The 26,875-nt window shown below is 36.8% G+C and overlaps 1 protein-coding gene across 4 annotated transcripts in view; it reads left to right on the top strand.

Annotated features, from left to right (window-relative positions):
- The window catches only part of SCRN3 (secernin 3), a 41,960-nt gene that overhangs the window by 11,884 nt on the left and 3,201 nt on the right, over positions 1-26,875 (top strand). For all 4 annotated transcript variants that reach the window (XM_017675255.3, XM_017675253.3, XM_017675254.3 and 1 more), the window contains 2 exons: positions 23,186-23,348; positions 24,295-24,475. In XM_017675255.3, the coding sequence (XP_017530744.3) occupies positions 23,186-23,348; positions 24,295-24,475 (344 nt within the window). The remainder of the gene's footprint in view (positions 1-23,185; positions 23,349-24,294; positions 24,476-26,875) is intronic.

The following is a 26,875-nucleotide window of genomic DNA, read 5'->3' as shown; positions in this document are numbered from 1 at the left end:
GTGTTAGACTTTATTTTATCAGTTAGTCAATTATCTAGAGAACAATTTCATTTACGCCTGTTTTTAAGCTTTTCTAGCTCTAGGATAGCTTTTACTTTCGGGCTAGTTTAGTCCCACTACTAAAGGATGTGATCTTTTCACGTTTGTAATCTTGGTAAGTAGTTCAGTTCCTGCTCCCCAAGTAGGTCTTTCACCTAGACACCTACTACATTCTGATGGATTTTAAAACTAGACTCTAAGGCTTATATCTGGATCAGAGTCCTCCCTTTGACACAGAGAGGATTTACCTTGAATGCCTTGTGTACAAGGTCTCCCTACTCCAGCTAGTGGAAACTCAGAAGGTCCTCAGCCCTGTGTTAGCTTTATGAACTTCTTAAAGCTGTAGTTCTAGTGGTTGCTCTTTTCTTAAAAATTGTATTTTGTTTTTGTTTTTTTAGCTGTATGGAGTTTTACCCTATGTGTGTGTGCAAATTGGTATTTAGTCAAAAGCTCCAGGGAACCACTGTACAGATTTCTAGAACTTTTTCTTTGGGTAGCTCTTTTCTCTCTGGTACTCTGCTCTGCAAATTCTAGTCACCCTGACCTCCTTGAACTTTGATCTCTGTTTCCTCAACTTAGAATGATCTTTGGGCTATATCTGGTTTCCCCTTCCCTGACCTGTGTTCTGGAAATTGCCTCCAACAACACAGAGCTCCTGGAGTCAGCACAATGATAGGGTTTACCTTGTTTGTGTCCCTTCTCTCAGGCATCATAATCCTACACTACCTGATGCCTGATGTCCAGAAACAGTTGTATGTATTTTGTCCAGTTTTCTGTTTGTTTATAGTAGGATGGTTATTCTGGACCCAACTGTTCCTTCATGGTTGAAGGCAGAAGTCCTCTTTACATTATAGTAAATGTTTTTACAGTATAGAGGAAAAGTGCAATTTTTATTCAATATGATATATTACTAACTACACAGAAGTACAACTACTATAAATTCGAGAGTTAAATAGCATTTTATATGTTTTCTATTATGCAGAAGTTCTTGGTAGATTGTTACTTAGCCTTTAAAAGCATTTAGTAACATTGGATTGGCTATATAACTATTAGATGAAGTAGACTTTAGATTAAGGTGGATTACCAGGGAGAAAGAAGGATATTTCATAATCAAAAGAGTGTCATTTTAGGATTATTTTGTCACCATAGTAAATGTATATGCACCTAACAACAAAGCTTAAAAATACATAAAGAACTGAAAGAACGGAAAGTAGAAATAGACAATTCCACAATAATTGTTGGAGACTACAGTACTTCTCTTCCAGTCTTCAGAAGAACCAGCAGACAGAATATCCACAAATCAAGGCTATAAAATAACTGAACAATTGCATCAACCACTGGATCTAATTGATGTTTATAAAATAGTCCACCCAACAATGGAATATATATTCTTTTTTTTAAAATCAAAGTATCATCGACATACAATCTTATGAAGGTTTCACATGAGCAACATTTTGGTTCCAACATTCACCCATCTTATCAAGTTCCCACACCAACCCTGTTGCAGTCACTGTCTATCAGTGTAGTAAGATGCTGTAGCCATTACTTGTCTTCTCCATGCTATACTGCCTTCCCCATGACCTACCTATATTGTGTGTGCTAATTATAATGCCCCTTAATCCCCTTCTCCCTCCCAAACCACCTCCCCAACCCCTTTCCTTTGGGAAGCACCTATCCCTTCTTGGAGTCTGTGAGTCTCCTGCTGTTTTGTTCCTTCAGTTTTGCTTTGTTGTTACATTCCACAAATGAGTGAAATCATTTGGTATTTGTCTTTCTCTGCTTGGCTTATTTCACTGAGCATAATACCCTCTACCTCCATCCATGTTGTTGCAAATGGTAGGGTTTGTTTTCTTCTTATGGCTGAATAGTATTCCATTGTGTATATGTATCATCTCTTCATTATCCATTCATCTACTGATGGACACTTAGGTTGCTTCCATATTGGCTATTGTAAATAGTGCTGTGATAAATATAGGGATGCATATGTCTTTTTGAATCAGGGATCTTGTTTTCTTTGGATAAATTCCTAGGAGTGGAATTCCTGAGTCAAATGGTATTTCTATTTTTAGTTTTTTTTGGAACCTTCATATTGCTTTCCACAATGGTTGAACTAATTTACAATCCCACCAACAGTGTAGGAGGGTTCCCCTTTTTCTGCATCCTTGCAGAAAATTTGTTGTTTCTTGTGTTTTGGATGTTGGGGAATGTACATTCTTTCAAGTGCATATGGAACATACACCAAGGTGAACATATCTTCAGTCATAAAACAAATCTTAACAAATTTAAAAGAGACATAACAAAGTGTGGTCTGTGTCACTAATGAAATTCAAAATCAGTTATAAATGGGTATCTGGAAAAATCTCTACTATATAAAAACTGTACAATACACCCTTAATCTATGGGTCAAAAAAGAAGTCTAAAGGAAAATTAGAGACTATTTTGAATGGAATGAAATGACAATATCCCACAATTTATGGGATACAGCAAAATAAGTACTTAAAGGGAAATAGATAGCATTAAATGCTTATAGTAGACAATAAGAAAGGTCTCAAGTCAACAATATTAACTTTCACCTTAAAAAAAAAGAACAAAATAACTCCCAAGCAAGGAAAAGGAAGGAAATAAAGATAAGAGCAGAAATCAATAAAATTGAACATAAAAATACAATGGTTCTTTGAGAAGATCAATAAAATTGACATTCTCTAGACAGTTTGACAAAGGAAAAAAAGGAAAAAGACACAACTTACATGTCAGAAAAAGAAACTTCACTATAAACCTCACCAACATTAGCTAGATAATAGGGGAATACTACAAAGAGCTCTAAAGTGTATTCAATAACAGAGGAAATGAGCCAATTCCTTGAAAGCCACAAACCACCACATTTATGTAAGAACAAATAACTGTTGATTTAGTAGACAATTGGTTGCAAAACCTGCCTCCTTAACCTGCAAAACCTGCCTCCTGGTTGGCAGCCCAAATTTCAGTTCACTTATTTTATCTTGGGCTGAGCTCTCGTGGTCTGCCCCACATGCATGGATTCACAAATCTGATGGAAATTTGGACAGAGATTTTTTTACAGAGAATTGGGAGGGTCCTCTTTCTAACTCTCTCCTTAATGGGATTCACCCTTCACTTTCTAGTACCTGCTTGATCTCATGTTCTTCAGGCCAGAAAAACCATGGTTTCTATAATTAACTGTACATTACTGCACAACATTGACTGTGGCCTTCTTCAGTCTAAAGCCAGTACAAAGTGTGCTTCATTCCATCTTCCAAATGTCACTTCTCCAGAATTTTCATGCTTTTGTTCACTGTAAAGAGACTTCAGGTAGTTTTCTGTATTTTGTCGCAAGTTTATAGTTATCTGAGGGAGGATTGGTCTGATAGGAGCTACTCAGCCTGATTGAAAGGAGAACTCCTTCCCATGACATTTAATATTCTAGGACATTATTTTACTTACAAAAATTCACAATTCAAAATTCAGAGGTATAGAAGAATATGCACTGAAGTCTCTCCTTCCTACCTTGTAACTAGATACTGAGTTCTTTTTCCCAAAGGAATTCCTTATATATCCTTCCAGAGATGGTGTATGCTTAATGAAACAAATATGTAGATGTATTCTTTTTTCTCCTTTTTAATAGAAATGATAATATGTTACAGGGACTTTTGCTTCACATATATCTTTTCTTAGCCATATATACTGTAAATCATTCTATTTTCATATCTGTAGAACTTCCTCATTTCTTAACACATGCATAGTATTCTATTATTTTGATGTATTTTTCAATATGGTTATTTATTTATTTATTTATTTTTAATTTTGGTATCATTAATCTACAATTACATGAGCAACATTATGGTTACTACACTCCCTCCTTATCAAGTCCCCACCACGTACCCCATTAGAGTCACTGTCCATCAGCATCATAAGATGCTACAGAATCACTACTTGTCTTCTCTGTGTTGTACGGCCTTCCCCGTGCTGACCCCCGCCCCACTGTATGTCTGCTATTTATAATGCCCCCTTTCCCCCATCCTTCACAGTCGCTCTCCCTTTGGTAACTGTTAGTCCATTCCTGGGTTCTCTGAGTCTGCTGCTGTTCTGTTCCTTCAGTTTTTTCTTTGTTCTTGTACTCCACAGATGAGAGAAATCATTTGGTACTTGTCTTTTTCTGCATGGTTTATTTCACTGAGCATAATACCCTCTAGCTCCATCCATGTTGTTGCAAATGGTAGGGTTTGATTTCTTCTTATGGCTGAATAATATTCCATTGTGTGTATGTACCACATTTTCTTTATCCATTCATCTACTGATGGACACTTAGGTTGCTTCCATTTCTTGACTATTGTAAATAGTGCTGCGAAAAAACATAGGGGTGCATCTGTCTTTTTCAAAGTGGGCTGCTGCATTCTAAGGGTGAATTCCAAGGAGTGGAATTCCTGGGTCAAATGGTATTTCTATTTTTAGTTTTTTGAGGAACCTCCATACTGCTTTCCACAGTGGTTGAACTAATTTACATTCCCTCCAGCAGTGTAGAAGGGTTCCCCTTTCTCCACATCCTCGCCAACATTTCTTGTTGTGTGTCTTTGGATGGTGGCCATCCTAACTGGTGTGAGGTGATATCTCATTGTGGTTTTAATTTGCATTTCTCTGATGATTAGCGATGTAGAGCATCTTTTCATGTGCCTGTTGGCCATCTGAATTTCTTCTTTGGAGAAGTGTCGGTTCAGATCCTCTGCTCATTTTTTAATTGGATAATTAGCTTTTTGTTCTTGAAGTGCATGAGCTCTTTATATATTTCGTATGTCAACCCTTTATTAGATCTATCATTTATGAATATATTCTCCCATACTGAAGAATGCCTTTTTGTTCTATTGATGGTATCCTTTGCTGTACAGAAGCTTTTCAGCTTGATATAGTCCCACTTGTTCATTTTTGCTTTTGTTTCCCTTGCCTGGGGAGGTATGTTCATGAAGAAGTCGCTCATGTTTATGTCCAAGAGATTTTTGCCTATGTTTTTTACCAAGAGTTTTATGGTTTTATGACTTACATTCAGGTCTTTGATCCATTTCAAATTTACTTTTGGGTATGGGGTTAGACAGTGATCCAGTTTTATTCTCTCACATGTAGCTGTCCAGATTTGCCAACACCAGCTGTTGAAGAGGCTGTCATTTCCCCATTGTATGTGCAGGCTTCTTTATCATATATTAATTGACCATATGTGTTTGGGTTAATATCTGGACTGTCTATTCTGTTCCACTTGTCTATGGGTCTGTTCTTGTGCCAGTACCAAATTGTCTTGATTACTGTGGCTTTGTAGTAGAGCTTGAAGTTGGGAAGTGAGACACACCCTGCTTTATTCTTAATTCTCAGGATTGCTTTGGCTACTCTGGGTCTTTTGTGGTTCCATATGAATTTTAGAACTATTTGTTACAGTTTGTTGAAGAATGCTGTTCATATTTTGATAGGCATTGCATTGAATCTGCAGATTGCTTTAGGCAGGATGGCCATTTTGACAATATTAGGTCTTCCTAGCCAAGAGCATGGGATGAGTTTCTATTTGTTATTGTCTTCTTTCATTTCTCTTAAGACTGTCTTGTAGTTTTGAGGGTATAGGTCTTTCACTTCCTTGGTTAGGTTTATTCCTAGGTATTTTATTCTTTTGGATGCAATTGTGAATGGAATTGTTTTCCTGATTTCTCTTTCTGCTAGTTCATTGTTAGTATATAGGAAAGCAACAGATTTCTGTGTATTAATTTTGTATCCTTAACTTTGCTGAATTCAGATATTAGTTCTAGTAGTTTTTGAGTGGATTCTTTATGGATTTTTATGTACAATATCATGTCATCTGCAATAGTGACAGTTGGATTTCTTCTTTACCAATCTCGATGCTTTGTATTTCTTTGTTTTGTCTGATTGCCATGGCTAGGACCTCCAATACTATATTGAATAACAGTGGGGATAGTGGACATCCCTGTCTTGTTCCCAATCTTAGAGGAAAAGCTTTTAGCTTCTCACTGTTCAGTATGATATTGGCTGTGGGTTTATCATATATGGCCTTTATTATGTTGAGGTACTTGCCCTCTATACCCATTTTGTTGAGAGTTTTTATCATGAATGGATGTTAAATTTTGTCGAAAGCTTTTTCAGCATGTATGGAGATGATTGTGTGGTTTTTGTCCTTCTCTTTGTTGATGTGGTGGATGATGATGGATTTTCAAATGTTGTATCATCTTTGCATCCCTGAGATGAATCCCAATTGATCATGGTGCATGATCCTCTTGATGTATTTTTTAATTCAGTTTGCTAATATTTTGTTGAGTATTTTTTCATCTATGTTTATCAGGGATATTGGTCTGTAATTCTTTTTTGGTGGTGTCTTTGCCTGGTTTTGGCATTAGAGTGATGCTGGTTTCATAGAATGAGTTTGGAAGTATTCCCTCCTCTTCTATTTTTTGGAAAACTTTAAGGAGAATGGGTATTATGTCTTCTCTATATGTCTGATAAAATTCAGCGGTGAATCCATCTGGCCAGGGAGTTTTGTTTGTGGGTAGTTTTTTGATTACTGATTCAATTTCTTTGCTGGCAATTGGTCTCTTTAGATTTTCTTTTTCTTCTTTGGTCAGTCTTGGAAGGTTGTATTGTTCTAGGAAGTTATTCATTTCTTCTTGGTTTTCCAGCTTGTTAGCATATAGATATTCATAGTGTTCTCTAATAATTCTTTGTATTTCTGTGGGGTCCATTGTGATTTTTCCTTTCTCATTTCTGATTCTGTTTGTGTGTGTAGATTCTCTTTTTCTCTTAATATGTCTGGCTATGGGTTTATCTATTTTGTTTATTTTCTCAAAGAACCAGCTCTTGGTTTCATTGATTTTTTCTATTGTTTTATTCTTCTCAATTTTATTTATTTCTTCTCTGATCTTTATTATGTTCCTCCTTCTGCTGACTTTGGGCCTCATTTGTTCTTCTTTTTCCAGTTTCAATAATTGTGACTTTAGACTATTCATTTGGGATTGTTCTTCCTTCTTTAAATAGGCCTGGATTGCTATGTGCTTTCCTCTTAGGACTGCCTTCACTGCATCCCACAGAAGTTAGTGTTTTGTACTGTTGTTGTCATTTGTCTCCATATATTGCTTGATCTGTAGTTTAATTTGTTCATTGATCCATTGATTATTTAGGAGCATATTCTTAAGCCTCCATATATTTGTGAGCCTTTTCGCTTTCTTTGTACAATTTATTTCTAGTTTTATACCTTTGTGATCTGAGAAGTTGGTTGGTAGAATTTCAATCTTTTTGAATTTACTGAGGCTCTTTTTTTGGTCTAGTATATGGTCTATTCTGGAAAATGTTCCATGTACAGTTGAGAAGAATGTATATCCTGCTGCTTTTGGGTGTAGAGTCCTGTAGATGTCTCTTAGGTCCATCCATTCTAGTGTGTTGTTCAGTGCCTCTGTATCCTTACTTATTTTCTGTCTGGTGGTTCTGTCCTTTGGAGTGAGTGGTGTGTTGAAGTCTCCTAAAATGAATGCACTGCATTCTATTTCCTCCTTTAATTCTGTTAGTATTTATTTAACATATGTAGGTGGTCCTGTATTGGGTGCATATTTATTTATAATGGTTATATCTTCTTGTTGGAGTGACCCCTTTATCATTATGTAATATCCTTCTTTATCTCTTGTTACTTTCTTTGTTTTGAAGTCTATTTTGTCTGATACAATTATTGCAACACCTGCTTTTTTCTTCCTATTGTTTGCATGAAATGTCTTTTTCCAGTCCTTCAATTTTAGTCTGTGCATGTCTTTGGGTTTAAGGTGAGTCTCTTGTAAGCAGCATGTAGATGGATGTTGCTTTTTTATCCATTCCATTACTCTGTGTGTTGTTCAGTGCCTCTGTATCCTTACTTATTTTCTTTTGATTGGTGTATTCAGGTCATTTACATTTAGGGTTATTATTGAAAGATATGTAGTTATTGCCATTGCAGGCTTTAGCTTCATGGTTATGAAAGGTTCAAAGGTAGCTTTTTTACTATCTAACTGTGTAACTTTAACTCACTTGTTATGCTATTATAAACACAGTCTGATGATTCTTTATTTCTCTCTTCGTATTCTTCCTCCTCCACTCTTTATATGTTAGGTGTTTTATTCTGTACTCTTTTGTGTTTCCTTTGACTGCTTTTGTGGATAGTTGATTTTATTTTTTGCCTTTAGGTAGCGTCTGGTTGGTCTGTGTTCTTTGGTGTGATTTTGTTTTCTCTGATGACATCTATTTAGCCTTACGAGTTCTTCTAACTAGAGGAGTCCCTTTAAAATACCTTGTAGAAGTGATTTTTGGGAGGCAAATTCCCTCAGCTTTTGCTTATGTGGAAATTGTTTAATCCCTCCTTCAAATTTAAATGATAATTTTTCTAGATACAGTATTCTTGGTTCAAGGCCCTTCTGTTTCATTGCATTAAGAAGCCTGTAAGGTTTCTGTTGAGATGTCTGATGACAGCCTGATGAGTTTTCCTTTGTAGGTGATCTTTTTTCTTTCTCTGGCTGCCTTTAATACTCTGCCCTTATGTTTGATCTTTGCCATTTGAATTATTATATGTCTTGGTGTTGTCCTCCTTGTGTCCCTTGTGTTGGGAGATCTGTGGGCTTCCATGGTCTGAGTGACTATTTCCTTCCCCAGCTTGGGGAAGTTTTCAACCATTATTCCTTCAAAGACACTTTCCCTTTTTCTCTCTCTTCTTCTTCTGGTACCCCTATAATGCAAATATTGTTCTGTTTGGATTGGTCACACAATTCTCTTAATATTCTTTCATTCCTAGAGATCCTTTTATTTCTCTCTGCTTCAGCTTCTCTGTATTCGTATTCTATGATTTCTATTCCATTAACAGTCTCTTGCACCTCATCCACTCAGCTCTTAAGTCATTCTAGTGATTGTTACATTTCTGTTATCTCCCTCCAGACTTCATCCCTTTTCTCTTGCATATTTCTATGCAGGTCCATCAGCATGGTTATGAATTATATTTTTAGTTCTTTTGTAGGATGATTGGTCATATCTATCTCACCAGGCCCTCTCTCTGGGGTTGTTTAAGTGATTCTGACTGGCCCAAGTTCTTCTGCCTTTTCATGGCGATGGAAGTGATCACTGGCAGGTGTTGCATGTATCAACTCAGAGAACAAAGTCCATTCCTGCTTTATGTTTGCCTTGCCCTTCACTGTTGCCTGTGCCATTTACCTGCACACAGGGAGCAGTCTCTGGGTTAATTTCCTGAGCTGCTGTAGGCATAGTGGCCCTTGGGATATCCTCAGGCACTCCAGGGGATTGCAGACACACTGCATGTGTTCTCATGCGAGAGCAGCGCCTCTTTGTACCTTCCGTACCTTGCCCCGGCCTCCTCTGCCTGTGCTGTGCAGCTGCATGTGGGTGCAGCCTCTGGGTCTGGTCCAGTTAGGTGCACTCTTGGAGGAGACTCTCTGTAGTTGCTGTGGGTGGGGCTGCTCTTCAGCTGGTTCACAGCAGTGGGGGTCAGCCAGTTTGCTTGCAGTGCCAGCAGGTGGGAATGAACGGCAGGCACCAGCAGGGCGACAGTGAACGGCAGGCTGCTTATTGCTGTGAGTGGTTTCTGAGCTGCATTGCCATCCAGGGGTTTGGGGCACCTGAAGTTCCTTAAGATTCCCTGCTGGGCTGAGTGTGCCAGGATGAGTTTGTCTACCTGTTAAACCCTTGTCCCTTTAAGACTTTTAAAGCGCCAACTTTTCTTTTGTTCCAGGGGAGCTGGCTGTGGGGACCCTCTCGCAGTCTCCGTCTCGGATTTTACTTTTCCATTTCTCTAATATCCAGTACACTATGCGATATGTGTCTGTGCTCCCAGTGTAGATTAGTAGGGTTGGTTATTTAGCAGTCCTGTGCTTCCACTCCCTCCCCACTCTGATTCTTTTCCTCCTGCTGTTGAGCTGAGGTGGGGGTAGTGCTTGGGTCCTGCCTGGTCACAGCTTTGTATCTTACCCTTTTTGTGAGCAACTACTCAGAGAAAGATCAGCCAGTGATTGATATTTGTTTCTCAGGTATTCATTAAACAAATTAATTATATCTTAGTTATTTCATATAGCAGAGGAAAGTTTGTGACTAAATGCTTTTAGAATTTTGTGAGATGCTGAGTTCTTGCAGATGTAGATGTAGCTTGGCTGTTGTGCTGTATTTTCTGGTCTCTCTTTTAGAAATAGTTGTATTTGCTGTATTTTCAACAAAATACACGGTTTTGGGAGGAGATTTCCACTGCCCTACTCATGCTGCCATCTTGAGCACCCCCTCCATATGGTTATATTTCAGTCATCATATAGTGAAGATTGATTATGTGAATTAAACTTTAACAAATTATCTGTTTGTTTTCAGTTTTTTATTACTGAAAATTATGTAACATGCTTATAGCTTATTTATGTTCATATCCATTATTACATTTCTATAATAAGTTCCTAGGAGTAGAATGTGGGGCCAAAGCATATGCATGTTTTAAGGCTTTTGAAACATGTTGCTAAAATAGCCACTAGAAAAGTTGTATCAATTTACATTTTCACCAGCAGTGTTTGAGTGCCCATTTCCTAATATATTTATTAATATAAGGTTGTTATTTTTGTTTAACCTTGATATATTTTATATGCAAAAATGACACTTTTTAACTTTAAATAGATTCATTAGTGAGATTAGACATATTCCTATATTCATTGAAAATCAGTAATTTTTAAATAGATTAACTGTTAATCTTTTTCCCATTTTACATTTGGTTAGTACCATCTCTTAAAAAATAATTTATAGTATACCTGTGTCTCTTTGCCTATAAACTCAGAAAAATAACTTTTATTTAGAAGATTATTGGGTGGCATTAATTGCTGAAAGGGTCATTCTGCTAATAAAAATACACAAAAGTAAACTCAAAATGGATCAAAGACCTGAATGTAAGTCATGAAAGCATAAAACTCTTAGAAGAAAACATAGGCAAAAACCTCTTAAATATAAACATTAGCAACTTTTTTCTGAACACATCTCAGGCAAGGGAAGCAAAAGCAAAAATGAACAAATGGGACTACATCAAACTAAAAATCTGTACAGCAAAGGACACCACCAGTAGAACAAAAAGGGAGAATGGGAGAAAATATTCATAAATGACATATCCAGTCACAAGGGGTTAACATCCAAAATATTTCAAGAAGTCACATGCCTCAACATCCAAAAAGCAAATAACCCAATTAAAAAATGGGCCATGGATACAAACAGACACTTCTCCAAAGAAGAAATTCCGATGGCCAACAGGCACATGAAAAGATGCTCCACATCGCAAGTCATCAAGGAAATGCAAATTAAAACCACAATGAGATATCACCTCACACCAGTTAGGATGGCCAACATCCAAAAGAGAAGAAACAACAGATGCTGGTGAGGATGCAGAGAAAGGGGAACCTTCCTACACTGCTGGTGGAAATGTAAATTTGTTCAACCATTGTATAAAGCAATATGGACATGACCCAAAAACCTAAAACTACAAATACCATTTGACCCAGGAATTCCACTCCTAGGAATGTATCCAAAGAAAACAAGATCCCTGATTCAAAAAGACATGCTCACCCCTGTTTATCGCAGCAGTATGTACAATAGCCAACATATGGAAGCAACCTAAGTGTCCATCAGTAGATGAATGGATAAAGAAGATGTGGTACCTATACACAATTGAATATTACTCAGTCATGAGAACAAAACAAATCCTACCATTTGCAACAACATGGATGGAGCTAGAGGGTATTATGCTCAGTGAAATAAGCCAGACAGAGAAAGACAAGTACCAAATGATTTCACACATTTGTGGAGTATAACAACAAAGCGAAACTGAAGGAACAAAACAGCAGCAGACTCACAGACTCCAAGAAGGGACTAGCGGTTACCAAAGGGGACGGGTGAGGGACGGTGGGTTGGGAATGAGGGAGAGGGGGATTGAGGGGCATTATGACTGGCACACATGGTGTGTGGGGGAGGTCACAGGGAAAAAAAATGTGATATATTCTTCTCTTGAAAAAGAAAATATTTCTGTAAATTAATCAGAAAGCAACTACTCAAAGAAAGATCGACCAGTGATTGATATTTGTTTTTCAGGTATTCATTAAACAAATTAATTATATCTTAGTTATTTGGTATAGCAGAGGAAAGTTTGTGACAAAATGTTTTTAGAATGCCTTAACCTCATTATTTTCAAAATATTTACTATCTACCTATATATTAATTTCCTAAAGAATAGCTTATCATTGGAAAGCAGTTTCTATAAAGTTTCTTAGTGTTTGTCATTTCCTGAGGTTATTTAAACTTTTTTTTTCCCTCTGGATAAATATGTAGAAAATGCTAAAATATGTTATTCTAAGGATTTTAATTTTAGACTTATTATTGTAAAAGAGTAGAAGTTGAAGGAATATCTACTCCCCTTTATTAAAAGTGTATCAAGGGCCAGACACTGTGCTGAGTGATTACAGTATCTTTTTAAGCAACCATGTGAAGTAGGTATTATCTTCATGTTACAAATGAGGAAACTGTGTTTATGCTCTTCATTTAGCCCTTCTATGAAACCAAAAAGAATGGACTCTCTTATTTGTCCTTACATTTCTCTCAGCACCTCCTGTGTTATGCTAGTATATTCCTTGAACTTTTTACATGGGTTTTGATTAAATTTACAATAGATTATTAATTGAGTTGAATTAAATTTTAATTTGCAGGTAGTTCAACGAAGACCACTGTTGTGTAATTTTTTTTCTGGCAATAAACTTAAATGCTCAGGACATAAATTAGCAGGTATTCTTAAAAGATGAACAACAACACATGTAACTATTGAGCTGCTGTGTTGTATCCTTGAAACCAATATAATACTGTGTATCAACTACAATTAAAAAAAAGAACAACAACACATTGAGGTGGAGAGGAAAATGTCAAGAATCCTAAAGTTTAGGGTAATTGGATAAAATGAAGAAAAATAGGAAAATTTATAATTACCACTGCATCATAATTAGTTGTTATAATGAAATGCATACATGATTGTAATAATAGATGAGTCTGACATGAAACTTATTTTTTCCTCCAAGTATGAAGTTACAGTTCATCCACCTTTTTGTGCTTTACCAAAAGAATAAATGTCTTTCCAATACTTTCATAGAAAATTGTCTACATTATGGTTAATTTTTCCTGTGATTTTTCTAGATGGAAGAGCCTACCTCTTTTCTTTTCAACTATCCATCCCTACCTGATAGCTGTTAACTGTGCTGCATGTAAATCCAAATTGTATCTATATTCACTGATGTATTTTAAATAACTAGTTTAAATTGCAATGGAATTGTACCCTATGTTTTGCATTCATTTTAGTGAACCCTGCCACTGCAGTCTCAGTACTTATTCAATGCTTGCTAGTGGATTACTTATAGCTGTTCCTACTCAAGTGATCATATAAATCCTCCTTTTATTTTGAGAATTGTAGGTTTTGAATACAGAAAACATTTTCATAATACCTGTATTATCTCAGTGTTATGGGTCTGACGCTGTTTTCATTAAAACTTGCCATTTATAGGAATTTAGATTTGAATCATCTTAAAATCACACTAGGTGCAGAAGCTATGTGTCTATAGACAGGTGTGGATGGTAGGCTTTTGCTCTATTGTTTAGTTTAATATTAAGGGCTGTTTTCAGGTATACCCTTTTTTTCTTCCTGTATTTTTTCAAAATTAACAGAAAGATATTGTTCTGTAACAACTTATCTATAAATTTTCTTGAATTTGAAATCATAGTTATAGTATGGAGAAACTGAAAATTTACTATTAACAAAACAATCTGTAGCTTGCATGATTAACTGAGGGTGGAACATTAGATTATTTTATATGGATGTCAATTTTAATTTGAAATGTCACAAAGTCAGTTTGGATACAGACTTGCTGTAAGTTTTCTCTTTTAAGTTGTTCCCATACATCATGGAAGTGGGGGGAAATTCTTGCTTTTCATGTACTCTTTGTCATTCTGAGTTATTTTTTATTTCTTTACTGTTATTGTAGTAGGGTATTGGGCAAGAGGAAACATATGCCTGTGGTCAACCAACTATGTGAAGTGAAATTATTTGTTTCTTTAAAACTAATTTTAATGCCATAATTAAACATTTCCATATAAAATATCTGAAACACCTTATCTGATAGCAGGAACTGTATGCTTTGTGTGTGTGTTTTTTAAAACTGTACTTGTTACAGTATGGGTCTACCATGTTCATTACTGTTTTAAGAAATTGATACTACTTGAGGGTAAAAAGAGATTAGCATATTTAATACATGGGAGGTATAATCCTGGAGGGGTTAAAAGCAGAGTTGGACTTTACTTCTGGTTATGGAGTAGTGGTTAGTATTAGACTAACCTCCCCCCAAGAATAATGATAAAAGCTGGAGGAATAAAACCCATTGTTTGAAGACATGGGTGAACACATGAAGGGCCTTGATCCAGGAGACTGAGACAATACTGCCTACACTTTGAGAAGAGCCTGACCTTCTATGTCACAATTTCTCCTTAAAGCAATTGTTGACTTCCAAGTGGCACACATATAAGATGAGACACAGAAATCAAGCAGAAAGTAGCTGCTATAAGCCTGAAAAACTTAGTAGATATTTTTGGCAGTCTCACAAGACCTTAGGGACAAAAACTGGATTTGATGGCCAACCAAGAAGAAGGGGCCTAGGAAACACCACGGGACCAAATAGCAAATGTGGATAGAGTCTGTGATTTTTCTGGAACATAGTAACTAGTGAAGGAGAGGACAAAAAGGCAGGTAATGAATGGAATTGTTCACTATTTAAATGTTTTCCAGTTTTCTACCACTGTAAATCATGTTTCAGTAGTCAACATCTTTATTTATTATGTTCTGTCTGTATTTCAAAAGTATTTCTTTAGGATAGATTCTAGAAGGGAAGTTGGACCTACAATCTTTGCAGTCTTAATCTGAACAAGAGAACAGTGCTTCTAGTTCTCTTCTACAGAGCCTAACTAAATGTTCCTTAATGATGACTTTTTTTTTCAAAATTTCAAATTGTTTTAATAACTTTTTTTTATGTTGACCTTATATTCTGTGACCTTGCTAAACTAACATTAGTTCTAGGAGTTTTGGGTTTTTTTTCCAGGGAGGTTCCTGAGGATTTTCTATATAGACTATATAGACTATCATGTCATCTACAAATAGGGACAGTTTTAGTTCTTGCTTTCCAATCTGTATGGTTTTTATTTCCTTTTCTTGCTTTATTGGGCTGGCTGGGACTTCCAGTATTATGCTGAATAAGAATGGTGAGAGCAGACATCCTTGACTTGTTCCCAATCTTAGGAAGAAAGCAGTTAGTTTTTTTATTACTAAGTATAGTGTTAGCTGTAGCTTTTTGTAGATTCATTTTATCAACTTTATCAAATTGAGGAAGTTTCTCTCTATTTCATGTTTGCTGAGAATTTTTATCATGAATAGATGTTCAAGTTTATCAAATGCTTTTTGTGTCAATTAATACATGATTCTCTTCAGCCTACTGCTATGGTAGATTACATTGATCTTCTAACACTGAGCCAGCCTTGGGTCCCTGGAATAAGCCTAGCTTAGTCATTGTGTATAATTCTTTTCATATATTTCTGGGTTCTATTTGCTAATATTTTGTTGAGGCTTTTTGCATTTGTGTAAATGAGAGATATGGATCTGTTTCTTCTGTTTGTGCTGTCTTTGCTTGGTTTTGGTGTCAGGGTAATGTTTGCCTCATAAAATGAGTCAGGAAATGTTCCCTCCTTTATTATTTTCTAGAAGAGACTGCATAGAATTGGAATTAATTCTTCCTTAAATGCTTGATAGAATTCTTCAGTGAAATGATCTGAGCCAGGAGGTTTCTTTTCTGGGAGTTTTTAAACTACAAAGTGAATTTCTTAAATTGCTATGAGGATATTATCTATTTCATATTGAGTGAGTTTTGGTAGTATATGCTTTTCGAAGAACTGGTCCATTTCTTCTAAATTTTTAATCTATATGTATAGAGTTGTTTTCCCTTATACTTTTCATGTGTGCAGGATCTGGTCATGATACCAATGTTTCATTCCTTATACTGTAATTTTATAATTTGTGTCCTTTCTCTTTTTCTGTCAGTCTGGCTGGAAGTTTGTTAATATATGGAGGTATTTTATTGATCTTTTCAAAGAACCAACTTTTTGTTTCATTGACTTTTTGTATTTCTGCTTTCAGTTCATTGGTTTGTGTTCTTATCTTTTTTAATTTCCTTCCTTCTGCTTCCTTTAGCTTTAATTTGCTATTTTTGTTGTTAAGGTTGGAAGCTACGTTACTGATTTCAAATTGATTTATTTTACTCATTTTATTATTTTTATTTTGGTATCTTTAATCTACAGTTACATGAGGAACATTATGTTTACTAGACTCCCCCCGTCACCAAGTCCCCCCCACAAACCCCATTCCACTCACTGTCCGTCTGTGTAGTAAGATGCTGTAGAATCACTACTTGTCTTCCCTGTGTTGCACAGCCCTCCCTATGCCCCCCCATTATGCATGCTAATCATAATGCCTCCTCTCTTTCCCCTCCACCCTTATCCCTCCCTTCCTACCCATCCTGCCCAGTGCCTCTCCCTTTGGTAACTGTTAGTCCATTCCTGGGTTCTCTGAGTCTGCTGCTGTTCTGTTCCTTCAGTTTTTTCTTTGTTCTTATACTCCACGTATGAGTGAAGTCATTTGGTACTTGTCTTTCTCCGCCTGGCTTATTTCACTGATCATAATAACCTCTAGCTCCATCCATGTTGTTGCAAATGGTAGGATTTGTTTTCTTCTTATGACTGAGTAATATTTCATTGTGTATATGTACCACATCTTCTTTATCCATTCATCTACTGATGGACACTTAGGTTGCCTCATTTCTTGGCTATTGTAAATAGTGGTGCGATAAACATAGGGGTGCATATGTATTTTTCAAACTGGGCTGCAGCATTCTTAGGTTAAATTCCTAGAAGTTGGAATTCCTGGGTCAAATGGTATTTCTATTTTGAGTTTTTTGAGGAACCTCCATACTGCTTTCCACAATGGTTGAACTAATTTACATTCCCACCAGCAGTGTAGGAGGGTTCTCCTTTCTCCACAACCTCACCAACATTTTTGTTATTTGTCTTTTGGATGGTGGCCATCCTTACTGGTGTGAGGTAATAGCTCATTGTGGTTTTAATTTGCATTTCTCTGATGACTAGGGATGTGGAGCATCTTTTCATGTGTCTGTTGGCCATCTGAATTTCTTCTTTGGAGAACTGTCTGTTCAGCTCCTCTGCCCATTTTTTAATTGGATTATTTGCTATTTGTTTGTTGAGGTGCATGAGCTCTTTATATATTTTGGATGTCAAGCCTTTATCGGATATGTCATTTATGAATATATTCTCCCATACTGAAGAATGCCTTTTTGTTCTATTGATGGTGTCCTTTGCTGTACAGAAGCTTTTCAGCTTGATATAGTCCCACTTGTTCATTTTTGCTTTTGTTTCCCTTGCCCGGGGAGGTATGTTCATGAAGAAGTTGCTCATGTTTATGTCCAAGAGATTTTTGCCTGTTTTTTTCTGAGTTTTATGGTTTCATGACTTACATTCAGGTCTTTGTTCCATTTTGAATTTACTTTTGTTTATGAGGTTAGACAATGATCCAGTTTCATTCTCTTATATGGAGCTGTCCAGTTTTGGCAACACCAGCTATTGAAGAGGCTGTCATTTCCCCATTGTATGTCCATGGCTCCTTTATCATATATTAATTGACCATATATGTTTGGGTTAATTTCTGGAGTCTCTATTCTGTTCCACTGGTCTGTGGCTCTTTTCTTGTGCCAGTACCAAATTGTCTTGATTACTGTGGCTTTGTAGTAGAGCTTGAAGTTGGGAAGCAAGATACCCCCCACTTTATTTTTCCTTCTCAGGATTGCTTTGGCTATTCAGGGTCTTTTGTGGTTCCGTATGAAATTTAGAGCTATTTGTTCCAGTTTGTTGAAGAATGCTGTTTGTATTTTGATAGGGATTGCATTGAGTCTGTAGATTGCTTTAGGCAGGATGGCCATTTTGACTATATTAATTCCTCCTAGCCAGGAGCATGGGATGAGTTTCCATTTGTTAGTATCCTCTTTAATTTCTCTTAAGAGTGTCTTGTAGTTTTGAGGGTATAGGTCTTTCACTCCCTTGGTTAGGTTTATTCCTAGGTATTTTATTCTTTTGGATGCAATTGTGAATGGAATTGTTTTCCTGATTTCTCTTTCTGCTAGTATAGGAAAGCAACAGATTTCTGTGTATTAATTTTGTATCCTGCAACTTTGCTGAATTCCGATATTAGTTCTAGTAGTTTTGGAGTGGAATCTTTATGGATTTTTATGTACAATGTCATGTCATCTGCAAATAGTGACAGTTGGACTTCTTCTTTACCAATCTGGATGCCTTGTATTTCTTTGTTTTGTCTGATTTCCGTGGCTAGGTCCTCCAGTACTATGTTGAAGAACAATGGGGAGAGTGGGCATCCCTGTCTTGTTCCTGATCTTAGAGGAAAAGCTTTCAGCTTGCTGTTAAGTGTGATGTTGGCTGTGGGTTTATCATATATGGCCTTTATTATGTTGAGGTACTTGCCCTCTATACCTATTTTGTTGACAGTTTTTATCATGAATGGATGCTGAATTTTGTCGAATGCTTTTTCAGCATCTATGGAGATGATCATGTGGTTTTTGTCCATCTTTTTGTTGATGTGGTAGATGATGTTGATGAATTTTTGAATGTTGTACCATCCTTGTATCCCTGGGATGAATCCCACTTGATCATGGTGTATGAACCTCTTGGTGTATTTCTGAATTCAGTTTGCTAATATTTTGTTGAGTATTTTTGCATCTATGTTCGTCAGGGACTTTGGTTCATAATTTTCTTTTTTGGTGGGGTCTTTGCCTGTTTTTGGTATTAGGGTGATGCTGGCTTCATAGAATGAGTTTGGAAGTATTCCCTGCTCTTCTATTTTTTGGAAAACTTTAAGGGGAATGGGTATCATGTCTTCTCTGTATGTCTGATAAAATTCCGCGGTAAATCCATCTGGCCCGGGGGTTTTGTTCTTGGGTAGTTTTTTGATTACCGCTGCAATTTCGTTGTTGGTAATTGGTCTGTTTAGATTTTCTGTTTATTCCTTGGTCAGTCTTGGAAGGTTGTATTTTTCTAGGAATTTGCTCATTTCTTCTAGGTTTTCCAGCTTGTTAGCATATACCTTCTCGTAGTATTCTCTAATCATTCTTTGTATTTCTGTGGGGTCCGTCGTGATTTTTCCTTTCTCATTTCTGATTCTGTTTATGTGTGTAGATTCTCTTTTTCTCTTAATAAGTCTGGCTATGGGTTTATCTATTTTTTTTTTATTTTCTCAAAGAACCAGCTCTTGCTTTCATTGAATTTTTCTATTGTTTTATTCTCAATTTTAATTATTTCTTCTCTGATCTTTATAATATCCCTCCTGTTGACTTTGGGCCTCATTTGTTCTTTTTCCAATTTCAATAATTGTAACTTTAGACTATTCATTTGGGATTGTTCTTCCCTCTTTTAATAGGCCTGGATTGCTATATACTTTTCTCTTAGAACTGCTTTCACTGTGTCCCACAAAAGTTGGGGCTTTGTGCTGTTGTTGTCATTTGTCTCCATATATTGCTTGATCTCTATTTTATTTTCTCTATTTTAATTTGGTCATTGATCCATTGATTATTTAGGAGCATATTGTTAGGCCTCCATGTGTTTGTGAGCCGTTTTGCTTTCTTTGTACAATTTATTTCTAGTTTTATACCTTTGTGATCTGAGAAAATGGTTGATAGAACTTCAATCTTTTTGAATTTACTGAGGCTCTTTTTGTGGCCTAGTATGTGGTCTATTCTGGAAAATGTTCCATGTGCACTTGAGAAGAACATGCATTCTGCTGCTTTTGGGTGTAGAGTTCTGTAGATGTCTATTAGGTCCATCTGTTCTAATGTGTTGTTCAGGGCCTCTGTGTCATTACGTATTTTCTGTCTGGTTGATCTGTCCTTTGGAGTGAGTGGTGTGTTGAAGTGTCCTAAAATGAATGCATTGCATTCTATTTCCTCCTTTAATTCTGTTAGTATTTGTTTCACATATGTAGGTGCTCCTGTATTGGGTGCATATATATTTATAATGGTTATATCCTCTTGTTGGACTGAGCCCTTTATCATTATGTAATGTCCTTCTTTATCTCTTGTTACTTTCTTTGTTTTGAAGTCTATTTTGTCTGATACTAGTACTGCAACACCTGCTTTTTTCTCCCTATTGTTTGCATGAAATATCTTTTTACATCCCTAGACTTTAGTCTGTGCATGTCTTTGAGTTTGAGGTGAGTCTCTTGTAAGCAACATATAGATGGGTCTTGCTTTTTTATCCATTCTATTACTCTGTGTCTTTTGATTGGTGTATTCAGTCCGTTTACATTTAGGATTATTATTGAAAGATATGTATATTTTGCCATTGCAGGCTTTAGATTTGTGGTTATGAAAGGTTCAAGGGTAGCGTCTAACTTAACTTGCTTAGCTATTATAAACACAGTCTGATGATTCTTTATTTCTCTCCCTTCTTATTCTTCCTCCTCCATTCTTTATGTTAGGTGTTTTATTCTGTGCTCTTTTGTGTTTACTTTGACTGCTTTTGTGAGTAGTTGATTTTATTTTTTGCCTTTAGTTAGTTTTTGGTTGGTCTGCTTTCTTTGTTGTGATTTTATTTTCTCTGGTGACATCCACTTTGCCTTAGGAGTGCTTCCATCTAGGGTAGTCCCTCTAAAATACCCTGTATAGGTGGTTTGTGGGAGGCAAATTCCCTCAACTTTTGCTTATGTGGAAATTGCTTAATCCCTCCTTCAAATTTAAATGATAATCGTGCTGGATACAGTATCCTTGGTTCAAGGCCCTTCTGTTTCATTGCATTAAATATATCATACCATTCTCTTCTGGCCTGTAAGGTTTCTGTTGAGAAATCTGATGATAGCCTGATGGGTTTCCCTTTGTAGGTGACCTTTTTTCTCTTTCTGGCTGCCTTTAATGTTCTGTCCTTGGCCTTGATCTTTGCCATTTTAATTATTATGTATCTTGTTGTTGTCCTCCTTGGGTCCCTTGTGTTGTGATTTCTGTGGGCTCCCATGGTCTGAGAGACTATTTCCTCCGCCAGTTTGGGGAAGTTTTCAGCAATTATTTTTTCAAATACACTTTCTATCCCTTTTTCTCTCTCTTCTTCTTCTGTTACCCCATAATGTGAATATTGTTCAGTTTGGATTGGTCACACATTTCTCTTAATATTCTTTCATTCCTGGAGATCCTTTTATCTCTCTCTGTGTCAGCTTCTTTCTATTCCTGTTCTCTGATTTCTATTCCATTAACGGCCTCTTGCACCTCATCCAGTCAGCTCTTAAGTCCTTCCAGAGATTGTTTTATTTCTGTATTATCCCTCCTATGTTGACCCTTTAGCTCTTGCATATTTCTCTGCAGGTCCATCAGCATGGTTATGACCTTTATTTTGAATTCTTTTTCAGGAAGATTGGGTAAATCTATCTCCCCAGATTCCCTCTCAGGGGCTGTCTGGGTGATTCTCGACTGGATCAGATTCTTCTCCCTTTTCATGGCTATAGAGGTAGTCGTGGGCAGTTGGTGTGTGTGTCAGCTGGGAGAACAACATCCCACAGACGGGAAGCAGCTTCCGGTTTTTTTCCTGAGCTCCCGTGTTCGGGGCTTTCATCGGGGCAGCCCAGAGCCCCACAGGGAGAGGCAGGCGTGCCCGGTGTGCTCTCCTGTGAGAATGGCAACCCTTTGCGCCCTGTCCCAGCTTCCTCTGTCTGTGGTGGATTGCTGTGTGCTGGTGGGGCCTCTGAGTGTGGCCTGGCCGGCTTGGGGGGGGGTCTCTGGGCAGTTGCTGTGGGCACGGCCGCTCTCAGGCTGCTCCCCTGCAATGGCAGGACTGTGCTGGAGGGGGAATGGACAGGAGGCTGTTTATCGCTGTGAGAGGCTTCAGAGCTGTGCTGCCTCCCAGGGGGCTTGAGCACCTGAATTTTCCCAGGATTCCCAGCTTCTGGGCTAAGTGTCCCAGGACGCTTCCGTCCAGCTGTGGGGTCCCTGTCCCTTTAAGTCTTTCAAAAAGCACTCACTTTTCTTGTGTCCCAGGGAGCCAGCTGCGGGGACCCGCTCACAGGTCTTACTGTCCCATTTTAATATCCAGCACACCACACAGTGTGTGTCTGCGCTCCTGGTGTGGATGGCTAGGGCTGGGTATTTAGCAGTCCTGGGCTCCCACTCCCTCCCTGCTCCAACTCCTCTCCTCCCGCTGGGGAGCTGAGGTAGGGGTTTCACTCAGGACCCGCCGGGCTGCGGCTTGTATCTAACCCCCTTCGTGAGGCACTGGGTTCTTGCAGATGCAGATGTAGCCTGGCTGTTGTACTGTATGCTCTGGTCTCTCTTTTAGGATTAGTTGTATTTGTTGTATTTTCAAAAATAAATATGGTTTTGGGAGGAGATTTCCACTGCCCTACTCACGCTGCCATCTTGGCTCCTCCCTCCAACATGATTTTTTAAGGGGAACATATTTTCATAGCAATAGGCAACAAGCCCTTACTTTGAAAATTAGAAATTAAAGGAAAAGAAAAAATAATGTATCTTTCCTGACCGATACAAACTGTCTTGTAGAATAACGAAGTAGCTCTAATTGAGGAGAGAAAGCAAGTTAATAAAAGGAATGATAGAATTAAAAAAACCACTGTTTTGTGGTTTAGGCAGTGTCATGGATGATAAAACTATTGGTAGAAAGGTGAGATTGAATTTTGCATTGATAACTTCTTTGGAACTTACATAGAATTTGCTTACTAAAACGGATTTGAAATTTTGTTTATTTACTATTTTTAAAACAATTATCTTCCTTGCAACAGTGGAATGAGTTTAACAGTTATGGTACAAGGTTTGCTTATAGTCAATTTCTAATTTATAGGTAGACAATATCTCATGTTATATATTGTCAATGGAGAAAGCACTTGCTTCATATTTGCAGGATACCAACCTGCAAATTCACATGTATTTGATGGTTTTTAAAATTATTTCCCTAGGAAACATAACTTCTGAAACAATGATGGAAATTCTCCGAGATAAACCAAGTGGCATTAACATGGAGGGCGAATTCCTGACCACTGCAAGCATGGTTTCTGTCTTACCTCAAGACTCCAAACTTCCTTGCATTCACTTCTTTACAGGGACTCCTGATCCTGAGAGGTAAAGTCACAAAAACCAAAAGGGATTAGGGTGTAGACATGTCATTAGTCTGTTGATGATTTTGTCAGTCTGAATTTTTGTTACACAAGAATGACAATTTTTGGATGCATTTTCTCTTCAGGTTTTAGTCTTCCATATGTGTGTAACTGCCACGCTTTTCTCATTCTTACAGGATGAAAATGTTAATAGTTTCATGTATGCAGTTATCCCTGTGCTCTCTTTCCTCAAATATATCTAAAATTTTCAAGAAAAGAAAACAGGTTTTCTTGAACAGATTTCAGTATTACAATACTAGATGATTAATAACAATAAAAAGGTTAAATGATGTAGTTGTGCTGGATTAAGGTAGTTACTTATACACTCATATTAGAAAATACATATAAAACTTAGAGTATCAATAGTTATGTTTTAATAGATTTATACAGACTATTTTGATTAAAGTCATTAGTATTTCTTACAAAACTTAATGCATATTACATTTAGAAATGATCTTGTTTATATTCATTATTTCTTAGTATTATAGTCTTTCATATCATTAAAGATATTTTCGAGACAATGGAATGACACTTGTGAACTCTGTTAATACTGCTGATGATTTTCATCCCAAATCCTAATCCTTAGTTTATAACATTGAGGATTGTTCTAATCTTCCACCTGTGGAGTGTGCAGCAGAAATGAAGAACTATAATTTCACTTAACACTGTTTATGTCAGGCCTTTTGTTCCTGGGAATACAAGGCTAAATAATACGTAGTTCCTCTACCTCTAAGGAGACTCCAGTGTACCAGGGAAGAGAAGCATGATATAACTAGTATGATAGGAACAATTAGTATGTGATAAATTAATAGAAACTTCTCACTAGAGGGAATCCTAGAAGATTTAGAATGAATCTGAATACTTTTATATTCCCACATGCCAATTTTATTAACAAAGACCTTTTCTTCTAGATCTGTTTTTAAGCCTTTCATATTTGTGCCAAATATTTCACAACTGTTGGACACCAGTTCACCAACATTTGAACTTGAAGATCCAGATACAGAGAAGCCACATTTTAAGATTAAGCCTGACAGAAGACACCCACTCTACCAAAAACATCAACAGGCATTAGAAGTTATAGATAATAAAGAGGTATGATTAGATTATAGCTTATCATTAAGAATACCTTAAAATTCCAGCTGAAGTTCAGCTTTCTTTCCTTCCTTCATATAAAAATAGGTTTAAAAGTAGTTTGGATGCTTAAACTATAGTAGAACTATAATATTTTTGACCTTTGGTTAAAAATGACAGTTAAAATAGTGTGAATCTATTACACATAACAATAGCTAACATTTTTTGAGCATTTACTCCACACTGAGCACCATGGGTACTTTTACATGGAATATCTCATTTAATCTTCACAGCTACTTTATGAGGTAGGTACTATTATTATCCCATTTTATTGATAAAGAATCTGAGACTTGGAGAGTTTAAGCAGCTTGCTTGCTATATATCTCATACCAAAAATGACAAAGCCACTGGAGGGCAGTTAACCTGTATAGCCTCAGATTAATTTTAGCTGAAAATGACTTAATACTCACAGACTTAAAATAATGAGTTGGAGTTTTAGAAAAGTGATAAATGCTTATTATTTTAAAGTGTGAGCATTATAGAAGATTACCATTACCAAAAGCTCGTATCCAGAAATAAGCAGATATATTATTGGGGGCAGATAGGCAGATAGACAAATAATTTTATAGTGTCCATACTTCTTTAGCCCTTCTGCCTGATTCCCTGTCCACCCCAAAGATAGAAAGTAGATTAGAAGGCAATGGAGGGGCTACCTGAAAGTCTTTTCACAGAACCATCAACCGATTCCCTTCAGTGAAGGAAAAGATTGGCCATTACACCTTTTCTCACCTGTTTCTACCAGCTACTGATTTTTATTGCTTGTAATTATTTTACTTTCTCAAGGTATATGCATTTCCATTCTTTCTACATTCAATGAATTAAATGAACCTTTCTCTGGGTAACTGTTTGCTTGCTTACTTTGTCTATAGTGTGTGCATAGTTGCCATGTCTTTCCCTCACCATCTTGCATTATGTTTAAATCAGAGAACTCTGTTCAGACCTCCTATTTGCCATGAATTCTTGATACTTTAAAAGCTCTTCTTTATCTAGAACCAATTTGTTTTCACTTGTGACCTACAGTGTAAGCACTTTTAGTAGGCTGTTGGCATGGAGTGAGAGGCAAATAGTATGTTCTGGGAGCCCATTAAGTGTGCTGACTAGGGCCCACCCACCCAGCAAAGGTGTCATCCATTCCTCAGTACAGCCCTGTGAGAAATGATGAGCCCCCCGGTCTTTGCTTTTGCTGAAGCTCCTTAGTGATATGCTTCAAGAGGGTCCACTCTGGAGGAATTTTCCCTCAGTCTCCCAGAGCAGCCCCCACTCTGCCCTGATTGTTGTGCTAATAGTTCTCAAGAGCTGTCAGTTTCCTTTCCCCTTCAGTACTGCTTTAGGGACATGAGGGGTTTTGTAGACTTACTATTAAATGTTTGCTAAACCAAATTGCTGATTGATATTTTTCTAAGTAATATTGAAATAAAAGTTTTAAAGCTGTTACTATTTTGATCGACAGCCTAAAGTAGTAGAAAGGCAACAGAATTTGAGGGAAAACAAAGACCCAGCTTCGAGTCCTGGCTCTAAATAACTACTTTTGTGTCTTAGGGATACTCAATCCTAAGGTAGTTTTAATTTACATTTCTTGATTACTAATGAGGTTGAAAATCTTCCCATGTGTTTATTGACCATTAGTATTTCCTCTTAAATGACTTGCCTATTCTTTTACATTGCCTAGTTTTCAATTAATTCTTGGTTATTTTGTGCCTCAAAGAGGCAATCTTAAGTCTTTGTTATATTGCAAAGTTTCAATCTCAGTTTGTTTATTTGACTTTTTTTGGCAGACAAGTTTTAAGTTTAGTCAACTATATATGTTTTCTTTATGGCATCTTGATTTCATGTTTCAGAGGCCTGCCTCACCTCAAAATAAATGTGACTTATGTATTGTCTTCCAGTATTTATGTGTGTTTGAAAAAAATTTAGTTCTTAAATTCATCTGCAATTTTGTGTATCTTATGAAGTAAAGACTCTAACTTTGTTTTACAAAGAGACAGCCAATTATTCCAATGCCTTTTATAGACAAACATACATTTTGTCCCACTGATAAGAAATGCAGTTTCTTCAGGAAAAAAAATCACCATTTCACATTGAAGTGCATGTTAAGAATCTTTGTTTTGTGGAGTTCTGCCCCATAATGAGTCAAACTTTTAAAATTATGCTCACTTTATAGTAAATTTCTTCTTATATACTTTTTCTCTTGGTACCTATCCGATAATGGATCATGCTAATTCATCAATAACTTAGAATTTCCTCCTTACTGGAAGAGTCATGACCTTTTTTCTCCTTGAAACAAGGAGTCATAGAGAAAATGTCTTTTCTTGTAGTTGCTCTTTCTCTTGAACATTGTTTTTATTTCCCTTGTTTAATCTG

The sequence above is a fragment of the Manis javanica genome, chromosome 12 (genome assembly GCF_040802235.1).
Source record: "Manis javanica isolate MJ-LG chromosome 12, MJ_LKY, whole genome shotgun sequence".
Classification (NCBI taxonomy): domain Eukaryota; kingdom Metazoa; phylum Chordata; class Mammalia; order Pholidota; family Manidae; genus Manis; species Manis javanica.
The sequence above is the reverse complement of the archived record's forward strand: the minus strand, read 5'-3'. Positions and strand labels throughout refer to the sequence as shown.